This window comes from Nesoenas mayeri, assembly GCF_963082525.1.
Source record: "Nesoenas mayeri genome assembly, chromosome: Z".
Lineage (NCBI taxonomy): Eukaryota > Metazoa > Chordata > Aves > Columbiformes > Columbidae > Nesoenas > Nesoenas mayeri.
The window spans coordinates 32298742-32324623 of record NC_137542.1 but is presented as its reverse complement, the minus strand read 5'-3'; the positions used below and the strand labels follow the sequence as shown (position 1 = coordinate 32324623).

The window sequence follows — 25882 nt, the reverse complement described above, 5'->3', positions numbered from 1 at the left end:
AATATATTTTAACCTACTTTCCTTTAATGCCCACCACATGGCACAAATACTTAAGTTTATAAAAGAATATTCACACGATAAGCCATGATAGACCTGGCACTGTCTTCTTTTTCAGGGTGCCTCCTATATTTTGAGTACTTGATTTCTCAAACTTAACCTTGCAATTGAAATCTTGAATCAACTAGATTTTTTTAGAGAGTTTATGTTCAAAAATAAAAAAGAAAAACAAGAATGCAATATAATTACAATCTGGAAGCTTTTGGTTTCTCAAACACATTAGATTTTGCGAGCTATGCTTATAAATTCCTTTAGGATTCGGACAATAAAGTCTAAATTTCCACAGATGATGAATCTGATCTTTAAGTTTGGCAGCTGTAAAGAAACTCCTCTAAATTAACTTGTCCTTAATCTAGCTTCATCTGATTTTAACCAAGTAAAGGAGGATGGATTTGGAATTTGACATTTTCAATGGCAACAGACTTTAATTTTGAGCTTGTTGTCGTATGATCCCTTAACCCAACTAGCAGTATTATGAACATATTATTTCCTTAGGGTCTCACAGAATAACTTCAGATTTGGACTGTAACTTATTGTGATATGCACTGTAGAAACAGAGAACGATATAGTTCATTCTCTTGAAACACTTAAAACTGACAAAAAATACTGTCTGTCTGATGACCATTTTTATTTCCTGGCAGCTCAAAATCTTTAATAAAAGGATTTCAACTCTTTATTTGTGAGTTCATTATTTTTTTTTTGTGCAAAGGTTCTACTAGCTAAAAATAAATGCATCTTCACAGTCAGTATGCTGTATTTTTATTTAAATAATTAAAGAGACATGTACTTATACTAGCACTTACATAATCCCAAGTGTAACTAGATAAATATAATCCCTTGCCATAAAATCCATTTGGAAAACGAATATTATGCGAAGTATTTAAAAAAAAACACCAACAGTTTTTGGCAGCAGTGGCTTTCCTGCCAAAAGGTCATACAGGACAGTAACTAGCTGCAAAATTCCTTAAGTCAAGTAGATGAAAAGAAACACTTTTATTACTTTATGTTTGCTTTGCATCACTAGGTAGGAATGTTTAGTATTGAAATAATACCACAGTTATATAGTATAGGTTTTTCCCTACCAAAAATGGTGGTGTTTTGTTGACCACAAATACCAGTGATAGGTCAGTATCAACTTTCAAGTGTAGAGAGAAATAATTATCCAAAATAAACACATCAGATGGCAGGATGATACTTAAGACTTTCTAATGGCTTCAGATAGATTTTCATTAGCTTTTAATATAACCAAACTTCAGTTTTCTGTTTAGAATTACAGGACTATAACAGGACTATAAGCAGTATTACTGTACAATGTACCTGTGGCATAATACACTCTTTTTGGGTGTAAGAATTCTTAAAAGAAAAAAAAAATACTGAGTTTCATGTATGACTATGGATAATAAAATAAATTACACAGAGAGGGAAATGTATAACATATGTATCTTCTGCTGGGTATACTTAAACACTTGCAGAAATCTAGATACTGTAACAACAGTCTCCTATAAACTCAAAGTGAACCACAAAGACAAACAGAAGTTTCTGAAGTGAATAATTCCTGTATACTGGTGGCTTGAAATTCTGAAGATTAAAAGAAGAGCTGTTGCACTTGAGCTCACTGTTCAGACATGATTTGTGAAATCCTAAGAGTGGGTTGTTGCTTCTCATGAGCTGAAGCTTTCAGAAATTAGACAACTAAGTGTGGAGCAATACAAATTGCCGGATTTGTGTAACTTAGGGACATAACAAATAGTGAAGAAATTGTGTACATATACCACCAGTTATCACCCATTATGACAATGATAGCAATCTGTTACATTTCATCATGCAAAATTGTTACCTTTAGCTCTTGATAAATTATCATCCAGCCTTGAAAGAAACCCATTTTAGGTGGTCTTTACAAATGTATGACATTAAAATGTAACGAAAACTGATACATGCTTTTGAGAAAATTAATTCCTAATCTGCAAGGATATGTCCTGCTTACACTTCCCAAACAGTAGTAGCCCCCACCAAATAACAGAAAAATACACCTGTAAGAATATTAGTTATGCAGTGACTGAGGAAAGCAGTTTCGTTAAAGAATTTTTGGATTTTTATTGTAGCTTTATGAAGCAGATGTCTTGCAAACTAAATTAGGCCAAATTAGCATCAATATAGTGATGAATTATTCAAATTATTCAAAAGCAATAAAAAAAATTGAGCAACTTACCCACACAATTTCTTCCAGAAGGACTAGGCTCATAGCCACTGTTACAGTTACAACGATAGCTGCCACGTAAGTTTTCACAAATTCCATTAGAGCAAATATCAGGATCCAATGCACACTCATTAATATCTGTATTAACACAACACAGAAGATAACCAGATATTGAAAGATATGAAAAACCTGATTATGTGATAGATGTGGATAATATCTCGACTTACTGGATGTTGAGGCTGTCATTCAGACCAAGGGTACAGCAACGGTGCAGCCAGAAGGCTAAAATAAGTGATTATTTCCATCTATTTGACACTAGTGAGGCCAAATCTGGAATACTATGCCCAGTTTTGGGCCATTTCATGATGTTCACATGGGCCCACTGCTCAAGACTGTCAAGGACCCTCTGGATGGTATTTCTTGACTCTAGCAAAATCAACCATACCAGTCAGCTTGGTGTCATATGCAAACTTGCTGAGGGTGCTCTCAATCCCACTACCTTGTCATTTATGAAGACATTAAACAGTATTGGTCCCAGTATAGACTGCTGAGGGACATTTAGTCCTTGGCTGTAACTCTTTTCACGTGATCATCCAGCCAATTCATTACCTGTATAACAGTCCATCCATCAAACCCATCTATCTCTAATTTAGTGGAGAGAAAATAATGTTGTGGGGGACGGTATCAAAGGCCTTACAGAAGTCAGGGTAGATTATATTAGTAGTTCTACCCTTGTCCACTGGTTCAGTAACTCCATTGTAGAAGGCCACCAGACTAATCAGGCACAATTTGTCTGTGGTGAAGCCACATATGTTGTCATAAATCACCTTTGTCTTTCATGTTTTGACATAACTTCCAGGAGGATCTGCTCCTTGATCTTACTAATCTCACTCTTTCCTTGATCTCACTGATGTGAGACTGACTGGTCTGTAATTACCAGGGTCCTTCTTTTTACCCTTTTTTAAAAAAAATGGGTGAGATATTCCCTTTTCTGCACTCACTGGGGACTTCACCTGACTGCCATTCTTCAAATATGATACAGGATAAAGTGGCTTAGCAGCTAATCTGTCAGTTCCCTCAGGACCCTGGGATGCATCTTGTCATGTCCCATGATCTTGTTTATGTTCAGATTCATCAGGTGGTCTTGAGCCTGATCTTCTCCTATGATGGGAGGGACTTTCTTTGCCCATCCTTGATGCCCAGAGACTTGAGAGAGATGAGAAGAATGATTACCAGTGAAAACTCTGGCAAAAAATTGTTAGTATCTCAGCCTTCTCAATGTTCATTGTCACTATTTCTCCTATGTTATTTATGGTGTTTTTTTGTGTCTGCGCACATTTTATTACATTCTTTCTTTTCTGCCTCAGGTACCTGTAGAAGCCTGTTGTATTCTTTACATTTCTTATCAAACTCAACTCCAGCTTTGGCCTGGCTTTCCTGATTTCATCCTTAAACATCTGTAGAGCATCCCTGTTTTCTTTCCATGATACATGTCCCTGGTTCCATTGCCTTTGCATTTCCGTCTTACACTTTAGTTTGACCAGGAAGTGCTTACTCAGCCTTGCTGGTCTCCTGACTTCCTTGCCTGATTTCTTACATGTGGGAATAGAGAGCTCCTGCAATCTATGGAAAATGACCTTAAAGAGCTGCCAGCTCTCTTCTGTTACTTTATCCCTGAGGGCAGTTTCCCAGGGGTCCCATCCACTAATTTCTTAAACAACTGAAAGTTTGCTCTCCTAACATTCAGAGTCCTGTCTTCACTCTTTACCTGGCCCACATCGCTCACAATCATGAGTTCCACCAGGGCATGATCATTGCAGTCCAGGCTGCCATCAGTCTTGACCTCATTAATAAGTTCATCTGTGTGGTAAGCAACAGGTCCAGTAACACTTATCCTCTGGTCAGGCTATCACATGGTTTAAGAAATGATCCTCAGTGCTTTTGAAGAGTCTCCTGGACTACATACAGCTTGCTGTGTGTCTTTTCCAGCAGATGTCAGGATGATTGAAGTCCTCTAGCAGGATGAGTGCCTGACATATGAGAAAAGGTTGAGGGAACTAGACTTGTTTAGCCAGCAGGGGGGAAGATGAGAGGGACATCTAATAGCAGTCCTCTGATCTTAATAGATAGCTGCAGAGAAGATGGAGCCAGACTCTTCTTTGATGTACACAATGACAGGGCAATAGGCAACAGTTACAAATTATAATGCAACAGGGGAAATTTCAACTGAACACCAGTAAAACAATTATTCCCCCTAAGAGTGGTTAAGTACTAAAGCAAGCTGCTCAGAGACGCTATGGGAACTCCATCCTTGGAGATTTTCCAAACTGCACCGGGTAAGGCCTTGAGAAACTGATTCAACTTTGAAGATACCCGTGCTGTGAGCAGAAGGTTAGGGTGGATGACCTCCAGATATCCTTTCCAACCTAAATCAATAGGGAACTATGTGTTTGTAAGAATACCTTGATGCAAAATATCTAGCCTGTACACTCAGTGCCTGTGGTTTAAAGATCTAGGTAAGAAGCTATAAATTATTAGGAAACACAAATACTTTTCCTAATACAGAACTAATGCATAGGTCAATACCACAACAGCCATAGAAATCCTGGCACTTGTTGGAAATTCAAAATTTTTCTCGGATCAACAGAATAGCATGATGAATGAGATATATTCCCTGAATTTACAGTCCCATATAGAATTTCTGCTGTAGTTGGAAAGTTCCAAAATATTCATATTAACTGTAAGAACAGGAACAGGCTAGTTTTAATATTTTTTTTTGTCTCTGAGGAAAAGAAGTTTTTTCAATATTAAGTTATTTCTTCCCATACGGTAAACCCATTACTTTAAACAGTTCCCTTTCCAAACCCTGGAAAAAACAGTGAGGGTGCTGGCCTAGCTCTGACTTCATAAAAAGCTTGTTTTGTACTAGTACTGCTCAACTTTTAATATAGGACATTTCCTCTTCAATCATAGCGCAGTTTAGATCATGATGTACATATACTCAGATATGCATTCGGAAAAGTCATGCTATCCCTGGGTTAAACTCAAAGCTACGAGACATCTGAAAATTTCATGAGAAAATATGAATTGGCATAATATTTCAGCCTTACGCTGTCTTTTGAACAATACGTTTTCTGTAGTTTACTAAAGTTGTTCATATCTTGAAACAAGCCACACAATTTCATGACTCTATCTCTCCTTATCAAATGAATTATTTCAGAAGGTCCACCCCTTCCTGTCACTTTTTATATTGAACCAGATCACAAAATCTCTGTCCTCACCTATGTCAAGAATTCTGTTACATGAAGACATAAAGGTTTTTCACTTGTTAATCACAAGCTGAATGAGAGGAGTAGTGATGTGGTGATGGACTGCAGTCTAATTAACAAGCTCTGTATCAGCTAAAAGTCAAATAAAATCTCTGTGACAAGAGTTTCACTGGTAAAATGTATTGACTCTCACTCTTGATAAGGAGAATGCATGAGGAACACAGTAGAATTTTTATTGGGGATTGAATGTGGGATCAGTGTTCCTCTTCCTTAGGAAACAGAATTAGCAAACAAAGTCCCTTAGTATGAGCAGTGATAGGAGTAGCAGCAAGGAAATTTTCTGCAAGGTCACTGCACAAGATGTACAGACAGTGCTAGGGTTTTGTCTAGAGCTCTAAAGAATGAGGGACTTTATTTGAGACACGAACCCCCAAGAGATTAGTCTTTATCATGCAGTTGGTAGAGACCCCAGTTGGTTTTATGTTTTTAGTGACTAACTGTATGTTTTCCATATATCCAAAATAACATATAAACTCCCTGCCAGAATACATGGAAATTCTCACGGTAGGATGCTTGTTGGTAAAACAACATTATGGTGCACTGTCATTATTTCTCCAAGAGATTTAGATGTCCTTCAAATGGACCTTGTATAATTCACTGAAAAGAAAACTGAGAGAATTTACAAACTCTATGGATTACAAATTACTTGTAAGCTTGGCAACATGTTAAGAAATGAGCTTATAGAGAAGAAAAAACTATACATATACACTTGCAGTATTAAACAGAAACTGAATTTATTTTATTATAGTACTATTTTTAAAAGTTATGTAGGCTGTTACTAAGTATAACAATCAGAGGGCCTCATTTTGTTCGAGCTGAATGGAATAGGAGCTTTAATGCTGACAAGGATAAAAGCTATACAAATTAAATGACTGGAAATGTTAAATGTACAGTATCTGCTTTAATTTGGCTGCAACTTTATTAACACATCAGGGAACTATCTCGCAAAATATCATAATACTACATTCCACCATTTCTCTTTCAACCTGCTCTACTTGGCAGCTGCAGCATCCATCACCCCTACTTCAGACCTGGCTCAGTTATTATTTATAAAATCCCTCTCTCTGCAAAATCCAGCACTGTAGAGAATTAATTCTTGTGTTTTCTACTTTGACAATGAAAATACTAAAATCAACATCTTAATATTGAGGCAAAAAACTCAGTAAATTAATGAAAAATATAAATCTCAGTATATATATTTTTAACCATGAATCATATGCATTAAATAAAACGTGTAACATACCTCGTCCATCCACAGTAATACCAATTCCACTGCTACACAGGCCATGGAATTCAGCTACTCAATTGAAGCAAGTTGTTGGAGAAAAACGAAAATGTTATTTCTAGTGTTTCATCTTTGTTAATCCTAAACCAAATCCACCTGATCTTTTTTCAAAATAATTTTTCAAAAATGTAACTAAAAAAATGGCACTGTTCACATCAAATAACTATTTATAGATAATAAAATATGTCAAGTAACATTCTACCCTGAACTTTCACATATAGACAAAACCAAAATCTGCTAGCAAGAATTAAAAAGTCAAGCGATTTCATTACAGTCTTGACAGTACTGTCTCAAGTTACTACTTTCAACCATAATGCCAGTTTTACTTCACTTCTATCTCAGAAAATGATACTGAATGGAAATACTTTCTAAGATACATCATCTCAGTTCTATATTTAAGAGATTATTTTTTTTTCGATCCCCAGGTTTATTTGGAGAACTGATTCTTATAAAATGAAAAACAGATTTCTAAGATTAACATGAGTTGCTCTGTTAAACTGGACTGATTTGACTAGGAAATCTACAGATTCATCAGAGAACTCTGCTTATTCTCTTTGAAAGTATTATTTCGTATAGTCAACACTTAATTCAGGGACCCATCTTGAATTTTGTCCTTCATCTTGAATTTTGTCACAGTCTGGCCAATTCTGGAACTAGGTTCAGTTCGAATGTTACAATGCATAAAAACACAAGCACTCACCATAAAATACCAGACAGTTTTTCTTTAAAGAAGAAACTATTTCCAGAACAAGTGTACAATTCCAATAAGTACTCTATTCACTTCTCTTTAAGGCATGGAATAAATAAACAACCTGATCTGAACAAGATTTTTTAACGTCTGTACGTTCACTTTAGTATGCAAAGAAACACAAAATTTTACCTGAGTTTTTAGCAGGGCAGGGGTGACACGGCTCTCCAAAACCATAGTCAGGACTGGCACAGCAACATTCAGACTTTGTTACAGCACCAGGGAAAGGACGAACACATGCTCCTTTTTTGATGCCTCCATAGCATGTGCTACGCATATGAGTATCTAAGAAAGCACAAGCAAAGAAATAATTTATTTCCTCAGGCTGAGAATGAAATGTATGTATACTATCTCAATGAGGGTTAAAAAAAAAATAAAAATTTCAACAAAATTGTTACATTGGCTACATCTGCTCTACTCTGCCACAGCAATCCTGATGACATCAAGGCCAATTCTCAAAACTATTTGCTCCTGTTTTGGCTTTTGTTATTGTTTCAGGATTTTTGGTCATTCCAGGGTGAGATGCCTTCTGCATATTTGCTTATAGGATAATTTTGGGGATCTTCTAACAAGCATGTGAGTGGACAGTCCAACTAAACACGTGGTTGAGATCTGCAGGATCCAGATGGAGTAAATAGCCTTTAGTTTTAACTCCTATACTTCTACTAACACTCATCTGAGCTGTGGAAATACTCTCTGTTTCACACGTCCTTATGGATGAGACCAGAACATGGCTTTAATTTATGTTCCTTGTCATCTTCCAGTAAAGTTACCATACATACAGGCACATGAGCCTGAGTGCATTCAGAAAGTAAGCAGGTTCCAGACAGTTACCTATTTAACAGATGACCGTAAAACAGCAAAGAAAAGTTGCATGAAAAAAATCTTACAGTGGATGTTGAATATCCTGTCTGTGCCAATTGGAATAAGAACTTGCAATTCCTTATGTGTTCTGCCTGCTCTTTGAGTGTTGTAAGCTGGCTTCTATAAAACAGGACATAAATGTTTTATGTTGCTTTTGGTACCCTATGGAACAGACAGTTCTGGAGCACAGTTAAATATGGCCCAGATTTCAGGGCCTATTCCTTGCCAAGAGTCTAGGTGAAGCCAGTACAATTTGCTTGCACTTCACAGCAGGAAAAGATTATTACGCTTGACAAGAATTCTTCCACAAGAAATGTCTGCTCATGTAGTCTGCAAAATAATTAGTTGCATCACATCCTTTCCCTCCACATCTAACAAGTCCAGATGCCACTCTGCCACAGTCTGGCATGAATAAGGGGCCTTCGATAACTGCCCTGTCATGGAAGGGAAGGCTTCCCCATAGCTATGTATCTGGGAGAGAAAGGAAAAGCTATTCTAGGGAAGCAAATGGCACCAAGGAAAACTGCAGGGGGAGAAAAGATTGGAAAGTGCTACTAATTTTAGAACACTAGAGAATTTACTTTATGCCCAGAATCAGACTTTAGCATTCGTTCTGCTGTAACTGTGTAGCTGTTTATGAGAAACTCTGCTGGCATTTCTAAACTCTTAAATAGCAGGTCAAATAATGGTATAACAGGGACTTTGAGGTATGGTTCTGCAAAATAACCAGGGTAAAATAAAACTTAGCTAATTTGTCCTGGATGCCTATAGCTTTTGGCAGAGATGTGACCTGCAACCTGAATTATAATTAAAAGTGTCTCAGCAGAAAACAAGAAACTTTACTTAAAGCCATAGTCATAACTCAGCGTAAGTTCTGAGGTGATGCACAAACACACACACAGAGCCAGCAGAGGTAACCAAGCACAGATCTGCAGTTAGTAGTACAGCCAAACCTGATAAGCCTGCAGATAGAAGTTTGGCTCTGTGTATTTAGCCAACTGTTCCTTTTCCAAGCATTTGTTCCCCATTGCTGTATTTTTGTTTCCCAGCTTGTGATTTTGTGATTGACTTTGCCACACTTATTAGTACTAAATAAAAAAGAAATTTATTCTTTGAATAGCCTTACCAGAATCAATGTCATGATTCAAAAGGAAAATACAGCTCAAGGTAAGAGTGAGAGAATCAGACTGTAGGCTCTTGGACTTTATAGTTTTGCTAACTGCCTAGCACACTTGTAGGAGTACTGTTAAAAGGAAGACCTATGTAACTTACTAACTTTCAGACAAACACTCTTCTAGCAGCCAGAATGTCTGAAAAGGATTATTTAGCTCATGTAGTGCATGGGACAGAATAGCCAGACAGAGAATTCCTGTAGTTAACACAGCATGTATATGTATATATAATTACATATACGTATACACACACATAAAATTCTGAACAGCAAATTGGCTTGCAAATTCTATTCTAAAGGTCATGTACAAGAACATTTTTGTTACACAATATTTGAAATTTCCTATGTTACTTTATGCCTGGAATAATTACATCACCTTTTTAAAACTGATTTTCTAAATAAATGATCATTCTGCCTAACAATTTTTGCCATATTAAGGATATTTCCTGTTGAAAACTTAAGCATTTATACTAAACATTAAAGTTATGTGACATGTAAAGCTGAATATTTTCAAAGAAAAAATAGTGTTCACAGCTGATGGCCAACTTGGGAAGCATGTAGCTGCTAGAACTGTGGTAGCATTAGGTAAATGAAAGGACAGAAAATTGAGCACTGCATTGATTCTTTGCAGCTGTATCACTGACAGGGCTAAAGACGAGGCCAACTTGGACCACAAAAAAGGTACTGAACAGTTTGTACTCAAATCTAGTTTTGCTGCTGTGCTACTAAACAGTGAAATTCCTATATTAAAAACAGTGTACCCAGCCTTTCCTCATTGTTTTATCTTTTAATCTCTTTTCTCCAAATGTTTATTAAACTTGGCTACTGCATAGGACAGAACAAACCTTGCTTATGTCAGTTCATTCTTCAGTGTGTAAGCAGTTTTCCTTACCAAAAAAAAAAAAAAAAAAAAAACCCTCACTTATTTAGAACAACAAATATTTGGGTTCCAACTAAAAGACTGAGGAAGTAAGTGTTTTAGCTTTCTATTAGCCTATTTTTAAAGCCATCCTGAGTTTTTATTGTGCACTTTTTAAACTGAAGTCTTAACAGAAAAGGCCAGCTTGCACAGGCAGTTGATAGGAATGATTGCACTAGATTTTATTTTAAAGAATTATGAATTTCTGCACAACTTGAAATTTTATTTTAAATGACTTGACAATAGCAATGCAAGGGTGTAGTATCTCACATCCCTTTATGTGCAAGGTAACCTCTAAATACTGTGATGAAGTCTGTGTTTCCTTTATCTGGACACATGCAGATAAGACATAGGTAGAATCCATCATAAAGAACAGTCATAGCACTGATTAATATATGTGACTATTACAGAGCAAAGCCGATGCTTTCCTCTCTGTCTTTACTGCTTTATGAACTTGTCAAACGTCTACAAGCTGGCCTCATCTTTTCACTCCAAGAGGCCTCATCACAGGCACATTTGCCTGGTGAAGCTTAATGCCACACCTAGCCACTAACTGAGCCTTGGGTCACCAATGTGTTGGATGACAGAAACATTCGTAAGCTAGGAGAGAAGGAAACTTAGGGGATACAGAACTGATGTTCTGATATGTGGAAGAAGGGAAAATGGTATCTCCTGTGGGTTAAAGTGGTTTAAGGAACTTTGTAGTATTGAAATCCCTAGTACATGTAGTTCCATCACTCTCAGAAATTTCTAAAAAATGCATATTCCTCTCCCTGCTCTTCATCAGTGCCCAGTACAAAACAAGTGACTTAATATCTCTTGTCCTTCACCCTTTTTTATTCTTCATCAGATTGAAAATGCTCTATTATTCTCCAGGCAACTTTCTGAAGCTACACTAGAGTTTCTGGTGGAGCTGGGTAAAGAATCTCTTAACTGTCAAACAATAACATTTGAGGGGATAAGAGGCTGCAGTTCAGATTATATGACAAAAAGATTATTCATCAGCAGACTAGAAAGGATATGGCTCAAAAGGAAAAAGATGTCAGGAAGAGTAAATACCATAAGTTTGATTTATAGGAATAACACGTAAACAAGAGTTGGAGCCACTCCAATTCCACAGCAGATTTTAAGCTTCTTGTCTTTTAACACTAAGTTTATGGGAGAGCATAATGCAAGGTTTTCTAATAATACTAATAATGATTTTCAAATTCACAGAAACAAGTCTATCTATTTGTTACTATTTCTCCTGCTAGAGCTTTTTCTTTTCAACATTATACTACAGGATGAATAAAATGTTTTCAGATTAGAGAAAGAGATTAAAAGGGGTGTGCAAAAATATCAGTGTCACAACTGAGTTATGTACTTGTTTTAGTGATTTGGAGTGGATCACGCACAACTGAATATAAACTGAATATACATCTACATATAGTGCACATACGTGAACACAAACACATAGCAGAATGGAAGAAGAATACTCCAGATTATCCTATAACAGATCCTCTATGGTAAGATGTCAACATTATCTAGAAGGATGTCATTTGATGCATTTCTTTAATTTGAAAACCTGATAATTCCACTTGCTTTTTAATGAAAACAAAATCTCACTTACCTACACACACACGACCATCAACCCCAACAGCCAAACCAGATGGACACTCACACCGAAAGGATCCTTCAGTATTTATGCAGTGACCATTCATGCAAATTCCTGATGTCTGACATTCATCAATATCTACCAGGAGGCAACACAATTCATCAATCTATTTGCTGCTTTTAAGCAAGATTACAATTAATATTTATAAAACATTACTAAAAGTCTTTATGATAGCAGATGAATCATCAACATGTTCTTGAGAGTTTCTAATAAAACTCTGATATTGGAATTGCACTAAATAATCAAACTTCCCCAAACCAGAAAAAATGTAGCATTAGAGGAAGTTCAGATTCTACATGAAGCAAAATTAATGATACATTTCCTCTTTGTCCATCCTATGATACTATAACTTTGCTTCAAAGTGTGGTTAAGGAAGTACTAATCACAGAATATTCGTATGATGGTAAATATGAATTTCAAAGAACTTTTCAGAGGTCATCAATTCCTATCTAAGTCAACAGCCCAGGAGCATGTACATCAAGAAAATCACAATTATTAGAAATGGCTCAACTTCAAATCAGAAAAGTAACAGTTTAGATCATTTTTCACTTACTAGAAATGACTCAAGTTCCAGCATATTTCTACTGGCACCAACAGGTATCTTCCATTAGTTTACTTAAACTGATGGTAAATCAGACTCTCTTCTTAAAATGTTTAATATGAGTTTTCAACAACCTCAGTTTAAAAAGTTTGTAATGCCATGTGGGAAATACGATGTCTTAAGCGTTATGCACTCTGAATTACCTGAATAATGATGTGGCAAACACAGTTGTGTGTGTTCACCAATATAAAATCTTTTAAACTTCACATATTGTTACACACTTCACTATTTCATGAAGGGCCTGCACACTTCACTGCACCTACCATGCTCAAAGACTTATCAAAAGCTAATTTATCATCTGTTGTAGCTTTCACAATACTATTAAATACCTCGGTTATTTCTTTCTGCAAGTTAAAGACCTATTTCTATTCTAGTTATCCTAAGAAATCTACTGTAACGAGTTAGTAAGGTATTAGAGTATGATATTAAATCCATGTGACAAGATTGCCATTCTTGCATGAATGAATGGACAGGAAAAGCCATTTTCAACCAAGACTGTCTTACTGCATTACCCCTCAGTTCTACATACCAGTACAGTAACGCCCATTTGGAGCCAGAATAAATCCCGGTTTGCAGATGCATTTAAAACTCCCATCCTCATTTATGCACATCCCATTTAAACACATGTTTGTAGTGGTGCACTCGTCGTGGTCTGCAAAACATCGCAAAGAAAACTGCTTATAGTTCCTTATCTTCCAAAAGATGACATAGTAAAAATAAACAATCAGGACTGATGTGACATATGCCTTCATTGAAGATTAAATTCTACTCAGAACTCTGATTAAGTGTCTGAAGATTATTCATTCTACATATAAAGCAGCATTTTTTTTTCCCTATTGTGATCAGTTATTTTGCATGTTTCAGGAGACTGTGTATGGAAGAAGGTGAATCTTTCTTTTTTACATGAAAGGATAAAAAGCTTCAGTTGCCTGACAGACTAAGAGCTTGTTGTTTATCTAGGAAGACTTTTTGATGTAGTACAGCCCAAATTAAAAACAGTTATTTCTTCAGCAGCACTGATATATGGAACACTTCCTATGAAGCTTTACGGAAAAATGTTATTCCTGGCACTGAGTTACCTGAGACTCTTGAGGAAATATGTGGCTTCAAAATGAAAAATTACCTCAAGTTTTCTTTGAAATCATGCAGTTCTGTAGAATAACTATTGGAATGCAGGGGCTATAAGTTCACCTCAGGTTGTAGCTTATTTTAAAAAATGCAATCCTTAATGACCCTTAATTGTAGCATGAAGTACAATTTCTAGAATCATGGAGCTAATGCCTACCCCATTACTTAGAAGGGTTCTTACCCACACAATTTTTTCCATCTGTAGTTAGTTCAAACCCAGCATTGCAAATACACTGAAAACTTCCATCTGTGTTTACACACCGGCCATTTTTACAGAGAACACCATTCTGGATGCACTCATCTATGTCTAAGACAAAAAAAAAAAAAAATAAATCACACAATCAGATAATTACTCCAAGATAAAAACATATATAGTGACAATTGTTGCTTTGATAAATTCTGACATGTTAGTTAAATATTAGGTAGAAAAAATTTCCAAAGACAGATAGGAATTTACTGTCATTGCATCAGAGACAGGCAAAACATTATTTTACAGATTTGCACAATGAATTCTACATTTTGTGATGCTCAGCAATTACTTTATGAATATATCAAAATCTTCTCACACATTCATCTGAACACATACATAAGCATACATCTGTTGTACTAACAGTCTATTTCCTGATTTTATTGTAGAACTCCTGGCTGTGGACTTCCCTGGCCAAGTGACAGATATTCCAGAATAATGAATAAACATTAAAAGACAATAGATCAAATGGAATGGTAGTCCAGAACTAGAGCTTCAATTAGTATAACAACTGTTAGGATTTATTGAAATAGCATTGCTCACTATTTTTTTAATTCAACATGATCTGACATAAGGGTTCAGAACATATACAATGTCAGTAGATGTGAAGCAAATTTTCTTACCGATGCAAGCTTGCTTGGTAGGAGTTCTCTGGAAACCTGCATGGCACTTGCAGTAATAGGAACCAGGTGTGTTAACACAGTCACCATTAGAGCATGGGTTTGATGTGCATTCATCAACATCTGTTGGCAGCACAGAGAAGCATTAGTAACTTCACTATGTATACAATTTTTTTATCAAGCCTAGAAGACTGTAAGTGTAAACAATGGTAATTAACAGTCAAATGCTAAATACTAGAACTTGTTCTTGGAGCAAAATCATTACTTTCCTAAGAACACAAAGCTATTTTTAGTCCAACGAGGCAGACATTTTTAAGAAGTGAAATATGACTACTCATTTATACACATCTTGAAAGACAGAAGTAAAAATAGGTGTGAGGATTTTGCGACATGGGATCTGAGAGTTGCCTATTGAAAGCAAACACCACGTTATTCAACATAATTTTATTTAACAGAATGACCATTCATTCTTCTTCAGAATAAAACTAAAAGCAATCAAATCTGCATTTTAAAATCAGAGCAAATCATAGCATCCAAAAACCTTGCAGTATTTTACAGGTTTATTGTAGAAATGTGAGAGGTGCCACACAGCAGCAGGAGGGATTCTTAATGAGACCACAGTCTGTGCACCACATCTCAATTATTTATGCCCCATTTCATCCTCAACCCCAGTGTTTGCATTTGAGTAATGCCAGACTTAATCTAGCCCTTCTCTATAGTGTCCCTTACTCTTCTTTCTGAAGGTTTTTTGGTATTTGTAACCAAACCACCTTAAATCTCAGGTAACTACATAGAAATAACTCCCAGTTGACACAAGGCTCTGAAAAGTTTAACTCCGTTCAAGCACCTTTCTCAGACTTGGTCCCCAGTGGTTAACAATGAGTCAGCTGTGTCTTTGGCCGAAGACAGCTATTCCCAGCTCTGAAATAACACTGACTGTTCCTCTCCATTATGCTCCTCTAAACCCGCCCAGGATCCTTGCCCTCTGTGATCCAGGGAGCAGAGCAAGTGCATCCCACTGGTCTGGCAGACAGGACTGCTTGCTGAGCCTCTCCTGCAGCTACCAGGGGATAAACTGATCATCTAGATTCACAGGTTACAAACTGAATCAATCTCTTGATTAAATCCTGTTTTCTTCATCAATCACCTTTGCTAACTTGACTTTCTCACCTTTAGCTATGCCCTCCACTTACAGGTTTGAAATTACCCATCTCTTCATTTAGGTAGGTTTGAACACCACAAAGCCAATGCTGATTTGTGAGGGGTTTGTTGTATCTGGGTGCAAGCTGCCATAGGAAGCTGGGGCTAAGTAAAGCCATTGCTGATCAGTTGTTAGTCATGATGATTTGCCCATGCATTTTGCAGTGTATGCTACCAGAAATACCAGGAAAAAAACAGGGTAATTTTGTTGATTGTTTGTGTTTACTCTTTACCAGGTCTAGTTCTAAAACTTCATTCATTACATCTTGGAACTAATGGGATGCAATGAGAAACTAAATATATAAGCAGATGTATATGTTAAATAAATATATACATCTAGAAAGTGTTGTAACATGAATGACTTGATTCTAAAAATGGCAAAAGGTTACTTTTTTTTTTATTTAGCCATAAACAAGACCATAATTTTCACAGAATTTACTGTGTTAACATATACATATCTAAAACCAATAGCATCTATGTACATATCAAAGAGATCGGGGTTTATCCAAATCACTGATTTAATGGGCTGGTTTACATCACTCCTCTTGCCTAGATACAATCAGATCGTTAATATGGATAAACTGTTAAATGAATAAAGGCAAAGCAAATGGAAAAATGAAATACCTCCCCTCATGAATATTTAGCTCATTCATATTTGCATAGCAGCTCATAACACCACTCCAGTAAAACTACAAGAATGAAGCAAAGTAAAGAAAAAATAAATTCAGAGCATTGAGTGTAGTGAAGAAAACAGTAACTGTATCCTTATACTGCAGTAGACTTCTATGTAATTATAGTAGTTTCCTGCTCTCATGCTTCTCTATGGTGCCTAGCTGTTGGGATGCTCCTTGTTAGAAGTGCTAGATAGGGTATTTTTTCCTCAGTGCACTGCTGATATGGGGGCTAAGGAGGATTGGAAATAATTCCTCCAGAAAAAACTCAGCTACCTACAAAATGTCAAACTCTAAATCACATTTTCACATGAATGTTTTGTCAAATGTCTTAATTCAGATGACTTTACTGTATACTAATCTTACTTTATTATAGGGGAGGACAGGGGGAACTTATAAATAATAGATATGGCACTCGTCTGTTTTTTTTTATTTTCTTACAGGCAATGATATTTACGACTTTATTACAGGATTCAACTTGCTTCATCTGTTTAAATAAAAACCAAACATGTTCATGCTAGGAATGGATATCACTGTAAATTAATCTATAAATTGTACAGCAGGAATACAATGTTCCTCTATGAAATAGTTTACTTAAGCTTACAAAATCCTTCCAAAGCCATATGCTTCAGTTGATTTCCATATAAAATATGCATCTTAAGATGCTCTTATTTTTATTAGCTCCTGATAAAAGAGGGAGATGGTAAATATATGTTAATATAAAGGAGTTGTGGGCTTTGTGTTTGCATTGCAAGTATGCATATTACAGCACTATAAACAGGGAACATCTGAGACAGAGATATTTAACCCATTTATTCTATCTCCCAGTATACTACTCTTCGGTGTTCAATATTTCTCTATCGCTACTTGCATCACACTTATCTCCACTTTTCAGTATTCCGTCCATAACACTTGTCAGAATTTCAGTAGACACAGTATGGAACTTCCAAAACCCCATTAAGAATTACTGTGATGACTTTGAAGATACATCACAAAATTTAAAATACGAAGATTGGTATTCACAAAACAACTAAAACTGAACACTGCACAGCTACAGACTTACTCCTGCTTTCAAAATCTCCACAGTTTTATCAAGAGGTTTTATAAACAGAACAAAATAAGGAAAGGTAATATTACAGTCGTCTGTCATTTTTGGTAAAATGACTGGCCATTCAGGGTCAGATCACTTATAACACACTTACGGCCACTGACTCATCAGGCATGTTCCGTCCTGAGTTCAGCATCATACAAGTTTAGGTCAGAGGGCAGTACGTAAGGCCATTATTTTCTTATTTGTCAGCATAATTTTCAAATAAGACGGCTCTTTAACTCTATTAAAAAAAAAATGAAGTCTAACTTTTTTTATAATACAATTTGAAAGTAACAGCAAGCCAAAGCTGTGTTATCTAAGAAAAGTATTCATAAAGTAAAATCTTCTGAATCCAAGAAGCTACTCAAAAGGCAAACCACTGAAGAGTTAAAATAATTAGTAATGACTGATTTGTTTCACACAGAAAAAAGCCAGTCAAAATGGCACTTTAATTTACTGGAAGCCATCACTGGGTATTTTTGCCTCACTTTCAATGTAGGATATTACTGTAGTTGGCACACAATCTTCTGCTTTTGTTAAGGCAGCTGAAATTTTTCTTTTGATCTCAGTGCATGCAAAGTTTCCTCAGTTTTCAGACTACTGTTTCATGCTGAGGTGTGCATTACAAAGTTCCTTAAGTGAATATACCTTTTTTTTTCTGGGCACATAACTGCTCATTAGAGAATTAAGGTAAACTTCCCCCCCCCCATGCACCTCTCAATCTATTCTCACAGTTTTCAGGCACTTTAACCTCAAACTGAAAATCAAAAAACTTCATTATTACCACAAGCCTGGAGTGAAAGGTGAACAGCAAGGCTGGTGGCCTCCAGGGTGACCTCACAGAAAAGAAATGGACAGAATGCCAGCCAGTTGTTAAGGACACGTTATATCTTTCTGTCAATCAATTCCAGCACTCAGACATGTAAATCGAATGGACCTTTTAAACTACAGGTGATTGTCCTACTTCATTTTTTTCATGCATTATTTCTTCAATGAAAATTGAAAATAAAAAAGTTCAAATTAAATCCATATAGTTTTGCTTGCTGTAACCTAAGTATTAATAGCTCATACATAGCTCAGCTATGTGCTCTTTCAGTATATTTCTTCATGCAGAATAATTCTTCATAAGCATAAGCAAGCATTTATCATAATCATGCTCTATCACAATGTTATCACTGCTTTTTTAATGATTCTTACACAGCATGGTTGCCTCAAAAAGTACAGTTTAGAAAGACCTTTCACTGTTTTCAACTGCTAGCTTTGTAACTACCATATATTCAGATTTTTATCATTACTCACCTTTATTTCTTAATTTGAACTTAAAAAGCAAAAAGAATTAAAAAATAATAAATAAAAGAAACATCTATGTGCTTAAGATGATATTTTCAACTTGTCCACCAAGTTACAAAGAGTATGAATATAAACTCTGAACTAGATTTCATCAAGAAACATTAGTTCAATACACCAACTTTCAGGTGCTGCTCAGCATGTTTCAAGACTTCCTCAAAAGTCAAGGTCCACCATGGTTAAAAATATTATTGATTTCAGTGACGTAAAATCTAGTGCTGGGACTGAAAGCGTCAGGGCTCTCCATACACTATAAAGAAAGAATAGCCAAGCAAGACAGATTTATAGTAAAACTACCACTCGCCATTAGAATGCACTTATAGCTCTGAGGACCAAGGATGCAGCATGAGACTAAGATGCCTGAATCGCCCAGACATGGATTAAAGGTACAGAAAACTCTCACCCAAACAAAAAAAGCTGAAAAAGTAGGCCTTGCTGAATCACAGAGGGCAAGTTGGAAGAAGAACGGTAACGCTCCCTGTGTACACAAATGTGCAAAGCTAAAGGTACTGAACTGCTTTCCTTATATACTATGGATAAGACAAGAAGACAAGAAACAGTGAGATTTTTTCTTTTTCTTTTTTTTTTTTTTTTTTTTTTTTTGCAAAATAGTATTTACATTGGATTAGACATTCTGAAAACTTTCTGGAAGTTCGACTGCTGGAGCATGAATCTGCCCAAGGAAGTGATGGAATCTCCATCAACTGACATTTCTTAAGAAGAGGGTGTACAAGACAGTGGTCAGGAATGATGTAGCTATAACTGGCCTCTCTCGTGCATGAGAATGACCTAGCTAAGTGGACTCTCTGACTTTTAGCCATATGAGAAAGGAAAACAGAGAGGTTAAAAACAGTAAAAAACAGGGATATTACAGGAAAAGTACTATTCAACAATTGTCAAATTTCACTTTTCCCAAAGGCATAGTGCCAAGACAGGCAGGTATTAACACTCAGTTTGTAATTCAGTGGGAGGTGGAAGAATTTGCAACAGAGACACGCAGTTTCCCCAGCTCACCTTCTGGCTGATACCCACTCTGCTGCACGTAGGTCAAAATCTGTCTTTACTACTTTCACTTGTGTAAGATAAACTGCACAGTCTTGGATTAGAAGATTTTTTAAAGAATTCACGTAGCTGCCATTTTCTGTGTTCCTTTTTTTTTTTCCTATATTTTCCTCTAATTCACAGGCATGCTAGAAATTTATTCTAAAAGCAGTTACAGTGAGAAAAATCTATTGCTAGTAAGCTCTTGTGTAAATATTTTTCATTCACAGATCTCAAATCTCTTTATAAAGAATCACTAAGGAAATGTTCAATCAGAAATATAACCAGATCTTTCTGTTTAGGATCCCATATGTTTAGTAAGTTGTGTCCTGCATACAGGATTCTCCACACAACTACCCCAGAAGAACACCGAAATTTTGTATTTTCACTGAAATACTTAATGAGCCTTTGACATTGAAATAGTGAATTCCACAGTGACTGAATAAAAGTGCAGAATCCCAAATTGAGCTAGTTATAAAAAGTTAGCATTCAATATTTTCAAATTGACTGAAATATAACCAGAAGTTAATAAATGCATTCTTTAAATGACTTGATAACCTTAAAACTGTCATTCATCCTTACAAGTAGATTAAACACAAATTCTACCCATTGTTATTTTGAACATAATTCACCACTACCTCCTGTAGTAAAAACATAGCTATATGAACATAAAAAAGAGAATGTGGAATAGAACTTACTTTACTGAATGTGAATTAAAAAATGTACAATACTCATCAATACAGAAATAGTCAATATCAGTAAGTAATATCATGGTCTTTGCACTCTCACAAGAGCAATATCAAGAAAATTAATATGTATATGAGGGCAAAAGAATACAGTTTTTTAAAAAAATCTGATTTAAAGCAGAAAAATATTAGCATTTTAGAAGTGAATAATGGATTTTAGAAATGTGTGCTTACCAATACAATCCCCATTTGTGTCCTGCTTATATCCCATGTTGCACTCACATCGGTAACTAGAAAGGACCGGTATACAACGCCCATTTAAACAAAGGTTGGGATGGTGCTTACAGATGTCTATTGTCCGATTGAGAATTGCTAATAAAAAAACAGAACACAAGACATACTCGTATTTTCAAACTCTGTTTTCAAATAGAAGTAAATACAAAGATTATGCTTCACTTCAGAAAGTATGTTATCAGGTGCATAAATATATCCATCAAGCCAAGTATTTTTTCCAAGCACTATCTATTGACACAACAGTAAACTAACAAAAACAAGTAGCTCTCAGAAACAAAACATAAGACAGTCTTAATTATGATTTACCCTTTATCTGTATAGCCTGATGAGTTTGCCAGTGACTTTATTAATAACCCACAATTCAAGTGAAAGATGAAGCAGTCTGTTCCTATGTGTTTACTATTTTCAGTGTACTTGTCTTAATAATACCTCCTGCATTTTATTAACTTCATCGTTCTGATGCTAGAGATGTGCTTACACATGTTACAAGCAACTTTACATATACAAGAGTTCCCTCTGAATATTACTCATCTCAGGCTTTAATTCAAGGCAGTGCTCCTGCAGAATAGGCAAGTTTTACATTTGGAAGAACAAGAAAAGAGAACAGTTTATTCTAAAATCTAGTGGCTTTTTGAAAACATTTAGAAATTTGGACTTTTATTAGTGTTGACCAAGGCAGATCAGCAGGCACAGCATGGGCTTAAGGACTTTATAACTGAAGTGAAAAAAATCTCTAAATCTGAACTCTTGTTAGAAAAAAGGGTCCTGAACTTCTTAATGTATCAACTGAGGTCTCTTAAATGTGCTTGATAAAAAGGCATTTTTATGTGTTAAGAACACCATGTCATTTCCAGACTAAAGGCTACGCAGAAAAAAAAGGAGAAATCAAAAAAAAGGAATAAAAAAAAGAGAGAAGTCACAACAGCGCAAGTACTTACTTAGCCCTGTAATTACTGGGCCATTTCCAGTGGGACTTTGACTACCTGTCCCTAGCTCTGCTCCACCTACACCTGGGGAGAAACCATTGCTTCCAGGGAAGGGAATGAATCCTGCTCCTCCTGCGCCGTAGCCATGGCCATTGCCACTGGGAAGGAACCCATTTCCTCCTGTCCCGCCACCTCTGGAACCACCTCCAGCACGAGCAGCATCCACACAAAGTCTGCGGTGTTCATCTGTCAAACAGGAACACACAAGAAGCAGAAAGTAAATCAACTCTTCAGAGTCAGCTTATAAGGAAGATACAGATCTTTGTATGCTACAAAAAACAGAACACCAGCTCCTCGTTTCTTTGATGTTATGTGTTCCCTCTCCCACTCCTAATCTCAAGCAAATCCCATGATTGTGACAGGTGTTATTTAAGGAAGGACACTAAGAATAATAAAAAGAAATACTGTAATGTACAACTATTTTTTGAAACATTTTTGTTGATGTGTTTCCAGCAGCACTGTAACTCCCTGGTCACTCAAGGATCTTGATACAGATAAACTGAAAATACATTTCACTACAGATGGGAACCATTGTTCTGTGACCAGAGTTAAAGGAATAAATGAAATACTGATGCATTTCTAGTTCAAAGTAACCCCAAATTTAATGCAACAAGAGAGCAGCTGTTCCTTTAAATCGAAATGAACTATGGACCCTCAGAGTCATTTCCTCTTTGAGACTGACCACAAATTCTTTCCCATCTCCCAAGAACTATTTCCAAAGTCAACAAAAGGATGTTAAAAAAACTAGTCCCAAACAGTCATGGACCAGAAAAAATGGTTCACAGATGGTAACATCAGTATTAAAAGCATAAGAATGAATAATAATGTAATTCCTGACTTTCTTCAAAGCAGTTTAAAATACATTCCAGTGACCTCCATCCCAACTAGAAAGGACAGCAAGAAGTGGAAACAAACCAACCAGTCAACAAGCCACTCACCAGATCCTCTGACAGGACACATCTCTGGAACAGACCCAATGGCCCAGCACTGGCCAGACTCACAGCAGCACTGCCTTTTTGTGAACCTACCGGGAAGCTCTTGTGCACAGTGGCCACTCACTATGCTGGAGAAACATGTACTTGTCCTCTGATCTGGGAATTAATTTAAGAAGAAAATAAAAAATAATAACGCAATCTCTCAAAATTACTTTCCCTTATTAAATTCATGCAAGGACCAAATTATTGAAAAAGTTGTATTAAAAACAAAACAAAACCATCACCACAACAAACAAAAATAACAAAACAAACACTCCTAACCACACCCAATAATAATCTGAGGTGATCAGCACCAGTGCATTTTACAGTTATAGTGACACTAGTCTTGCATTAACCCAACACGTGATCTTAAAGTCTGCTGAAGCTAACAGGAAATATGGATGATACAAAACATACAAAGCAATACAAATAGAAACTAGACAGAATTATATAAAAAGCCTAGTATGGCAAAAATTGAGACATTTCACATAACAACAGCAACATCAGTAAATTAATTTAATGGATTTTTCCTTGGTGTAGATGTATCTTGACAAAAGAAATGCTATCCAGTCTGCTCTGCTCTGCTCAGTAGACTGAATGCACAACAGTAATTTTAGTAGTGCCATGTGAAAACTACTCTACATAGATATGTCAGTGTTCATTATATTCTAGTTCCTTCAAGAAACCACCCTGTATCTTTTATTGTCACACTCCTGCATGCTGACTAGGAGAAACGAACTAGGAATTTGGAAAGACATGGCACTAATTACAATAAACAAGCACATCCTGCTATTTTGGCTAAAAGCAAATATTTATCTTAAACGGGGAAAAACAATTTGTATTAATGAGGATTACATTTTTCACTTTTCTCTTAGGTAAATGAAAAATTATACTTCTAGAGTATACAAATTATATTCCAATACCATAAAGATTTGAGAGCACAAGAACTTTCAGACACATGCTCACTTAAGCGAAGGAGATTCTGTGACTTAGGGCCTGTCTTGGCGGATTAGGGCATTTGGTTTGTGTGTAATTGCTTTTGGGAGCTGACTTTTGAGACCAGATTGCAAAACGTGCTAAAACCCATGGAAATTTTGATCATAATAGAAATCATGGGTTCTCATTATTCCTGCAGCCAGCCACAACATACTTGAAGTCAGGCATTTCTCATATGAACCTGGATAACAAAAGCTGGCTACATTGTGCAAAAAGTTATCCATGTGAAATCACTTTTAAATCTTGTATTGTTACTGGTTTACCTAATTTATGTGTAATTCAGAAATCCCTTCAGGATTCGCATCCCTTTACGAACATGAGAACAAAGTGCTTTGAGTTGTGGGAAATAGAAGAATCACATGAGATCTAAAAAATAAACTATTATTATAAATTGTTAATTATTTTTACACATGATATGCAGTGTTTTAGTTAATTAGAATAGTTTATAACATCTATTTGACATATGCAGCTGTATACGAGAAATCACCTCATGTGAAAACAAGTATACATGTTTTTTTGTAATATAGAAACAGGTTTAAAATAAATTTTCCCATAAAAGTGGCAATCTACTGAAATATAATATTTGGAGTTTTTTTAATTATCTGTTCCAATCAAATTAGTGGCACCTCAGCATACACTACTTAATGCCTTCTGAGTTTATATATGTTTTTTTATTGATCTCTAAAAGTTAAATTAACCTATGTCAGATAGAACTTGAAACGCAAAATAAGGATAAATGTTTGCTCCTTTAGAACCAAAGTGAGCTTAGCTTTTGGTTTCATCAGATGCAGCTTAGAGAACAAATATAATTAACATTTTCTGTGTTTGCTTAACAACAGAGAAACAGTAACTGCTTTTATCCTAAGAAGATTCATATCTCAGGCATGAGTTCTCAGGCTACAATACCGCTCACATAGAGGTATCTACTGTCTACATAAAGAGGGTTGCAGTGGCAATCATCATCAGAGGAGGGTGTTATGAACTTTAAGCAGCTGGATCAGAGATACTAGTGAGTTAACATATAGTGAGCTCCTGGGGCAGGTGAGAATCAGTGCTAGATGGCTGGAGCAGAAGGTCTTATGCTGCTGTGTAAAAATTGCCTTAATAACCTTGAGAGCTCTAGAAGCCTACAAGAGTGGAATACCAACCAATACAGCGCAAGCCATCCGTGGATATCACATAACCCCGTGGGCAGATGCAGAAATAACTTCCCACAGTGTTAGAGCATTCACCGCCTTCACAGATTCCTGGGATGATGCTGCATTCATCAATATCTATCCAAAAAGGAAAGGACATAGGATAACTAGCAGAGCACTTGAACACATCGTATAAAAAAAGAAGGAGGGGTTTCCTGAAATTGTCATTCAACTTAAATTGAGTAACATATTGCTAGTGTTTGCATACTGCAAATAATTTTGTTTGCCATCTAATGGAAGCTTTCCTTATACATTCAAGCAGTGCACCACTTCAAGTTCACTGATTATATGAGAGCAGTCTTGGATTTCCTCTAAATAACACATACTGAGGACCATCTCAAGGAAGCACACAACAGCTACAATGCAATACCAGAATACACCTTCTGCTTCTGAGCTGAAGGAAGGAGGATGGTACAGCAGCCAAGTGTGACAGCTCTGGGCTTCTGTAACTACACAAATATCGCTCATCAGATCTGACTGCTTTCTGGCCTTCTTATTAGAAGTAAGCAAGAATTTTGGCCAGGCTCTTCAAATGTGACCAAATGTTGCATTTTTCTTATTTTTCAGGTATTTTTAATCTA

The 25882-nt window shown here is 36.2% G+C and overlaps 1 protein-coding gene across 1 annotated transcript in view; it reads right to left on the bottom strand.

Moving 5' to 3' along the window:
• Positions 1 to 25882, bottom strand: part of FBN2 (fibrillin 2) — a gene marked incomplete at both ends in the record, with an annotated part of 157449 nt that overhangs the window by 82771 nt on the left and 48796 nt on the right. The window contains 11 exons of the mRNA XM_080362871.1: positions 2267 to 2392; positions 6827 to 6880; positions 7749 to 7901; positions 12180 to 12302; positions 13355 to 13477; positions 14135 to 14260; positions 14824 to 14943; positions 21090 to 21227; positions 22088 to 22321; positions 23074 to 23226; positions 25254 to 25379. Of these exons, the coding sequence (XP_080218997.1) occupies positions 2267 to 2392; positions 6827 to 6880; positions 7749 to 7901; positions 12180 to 12302; positions 13355 to 13477; positions 14135 to 14260; positions 14824 to 14943; positions 21090 to 21227; positions 22088 to 22321; positions 23074 to 23226; positions 25254 to 25379 (1476 nt within the window). The remainder of the gene's footprint in view (positions 1 to 2266; positions 2393 to 6826; positions 6881 to 7748; positions 7902 to 12179; positions 12303 to 13354; positions 13478 to 14134; positions 14261 to 14823; positions 14944 to 21089; positions 21228 to 22087; positions 22322 to 23073; positions 23227 to 25253; positions 25380 to 25882) is intronic.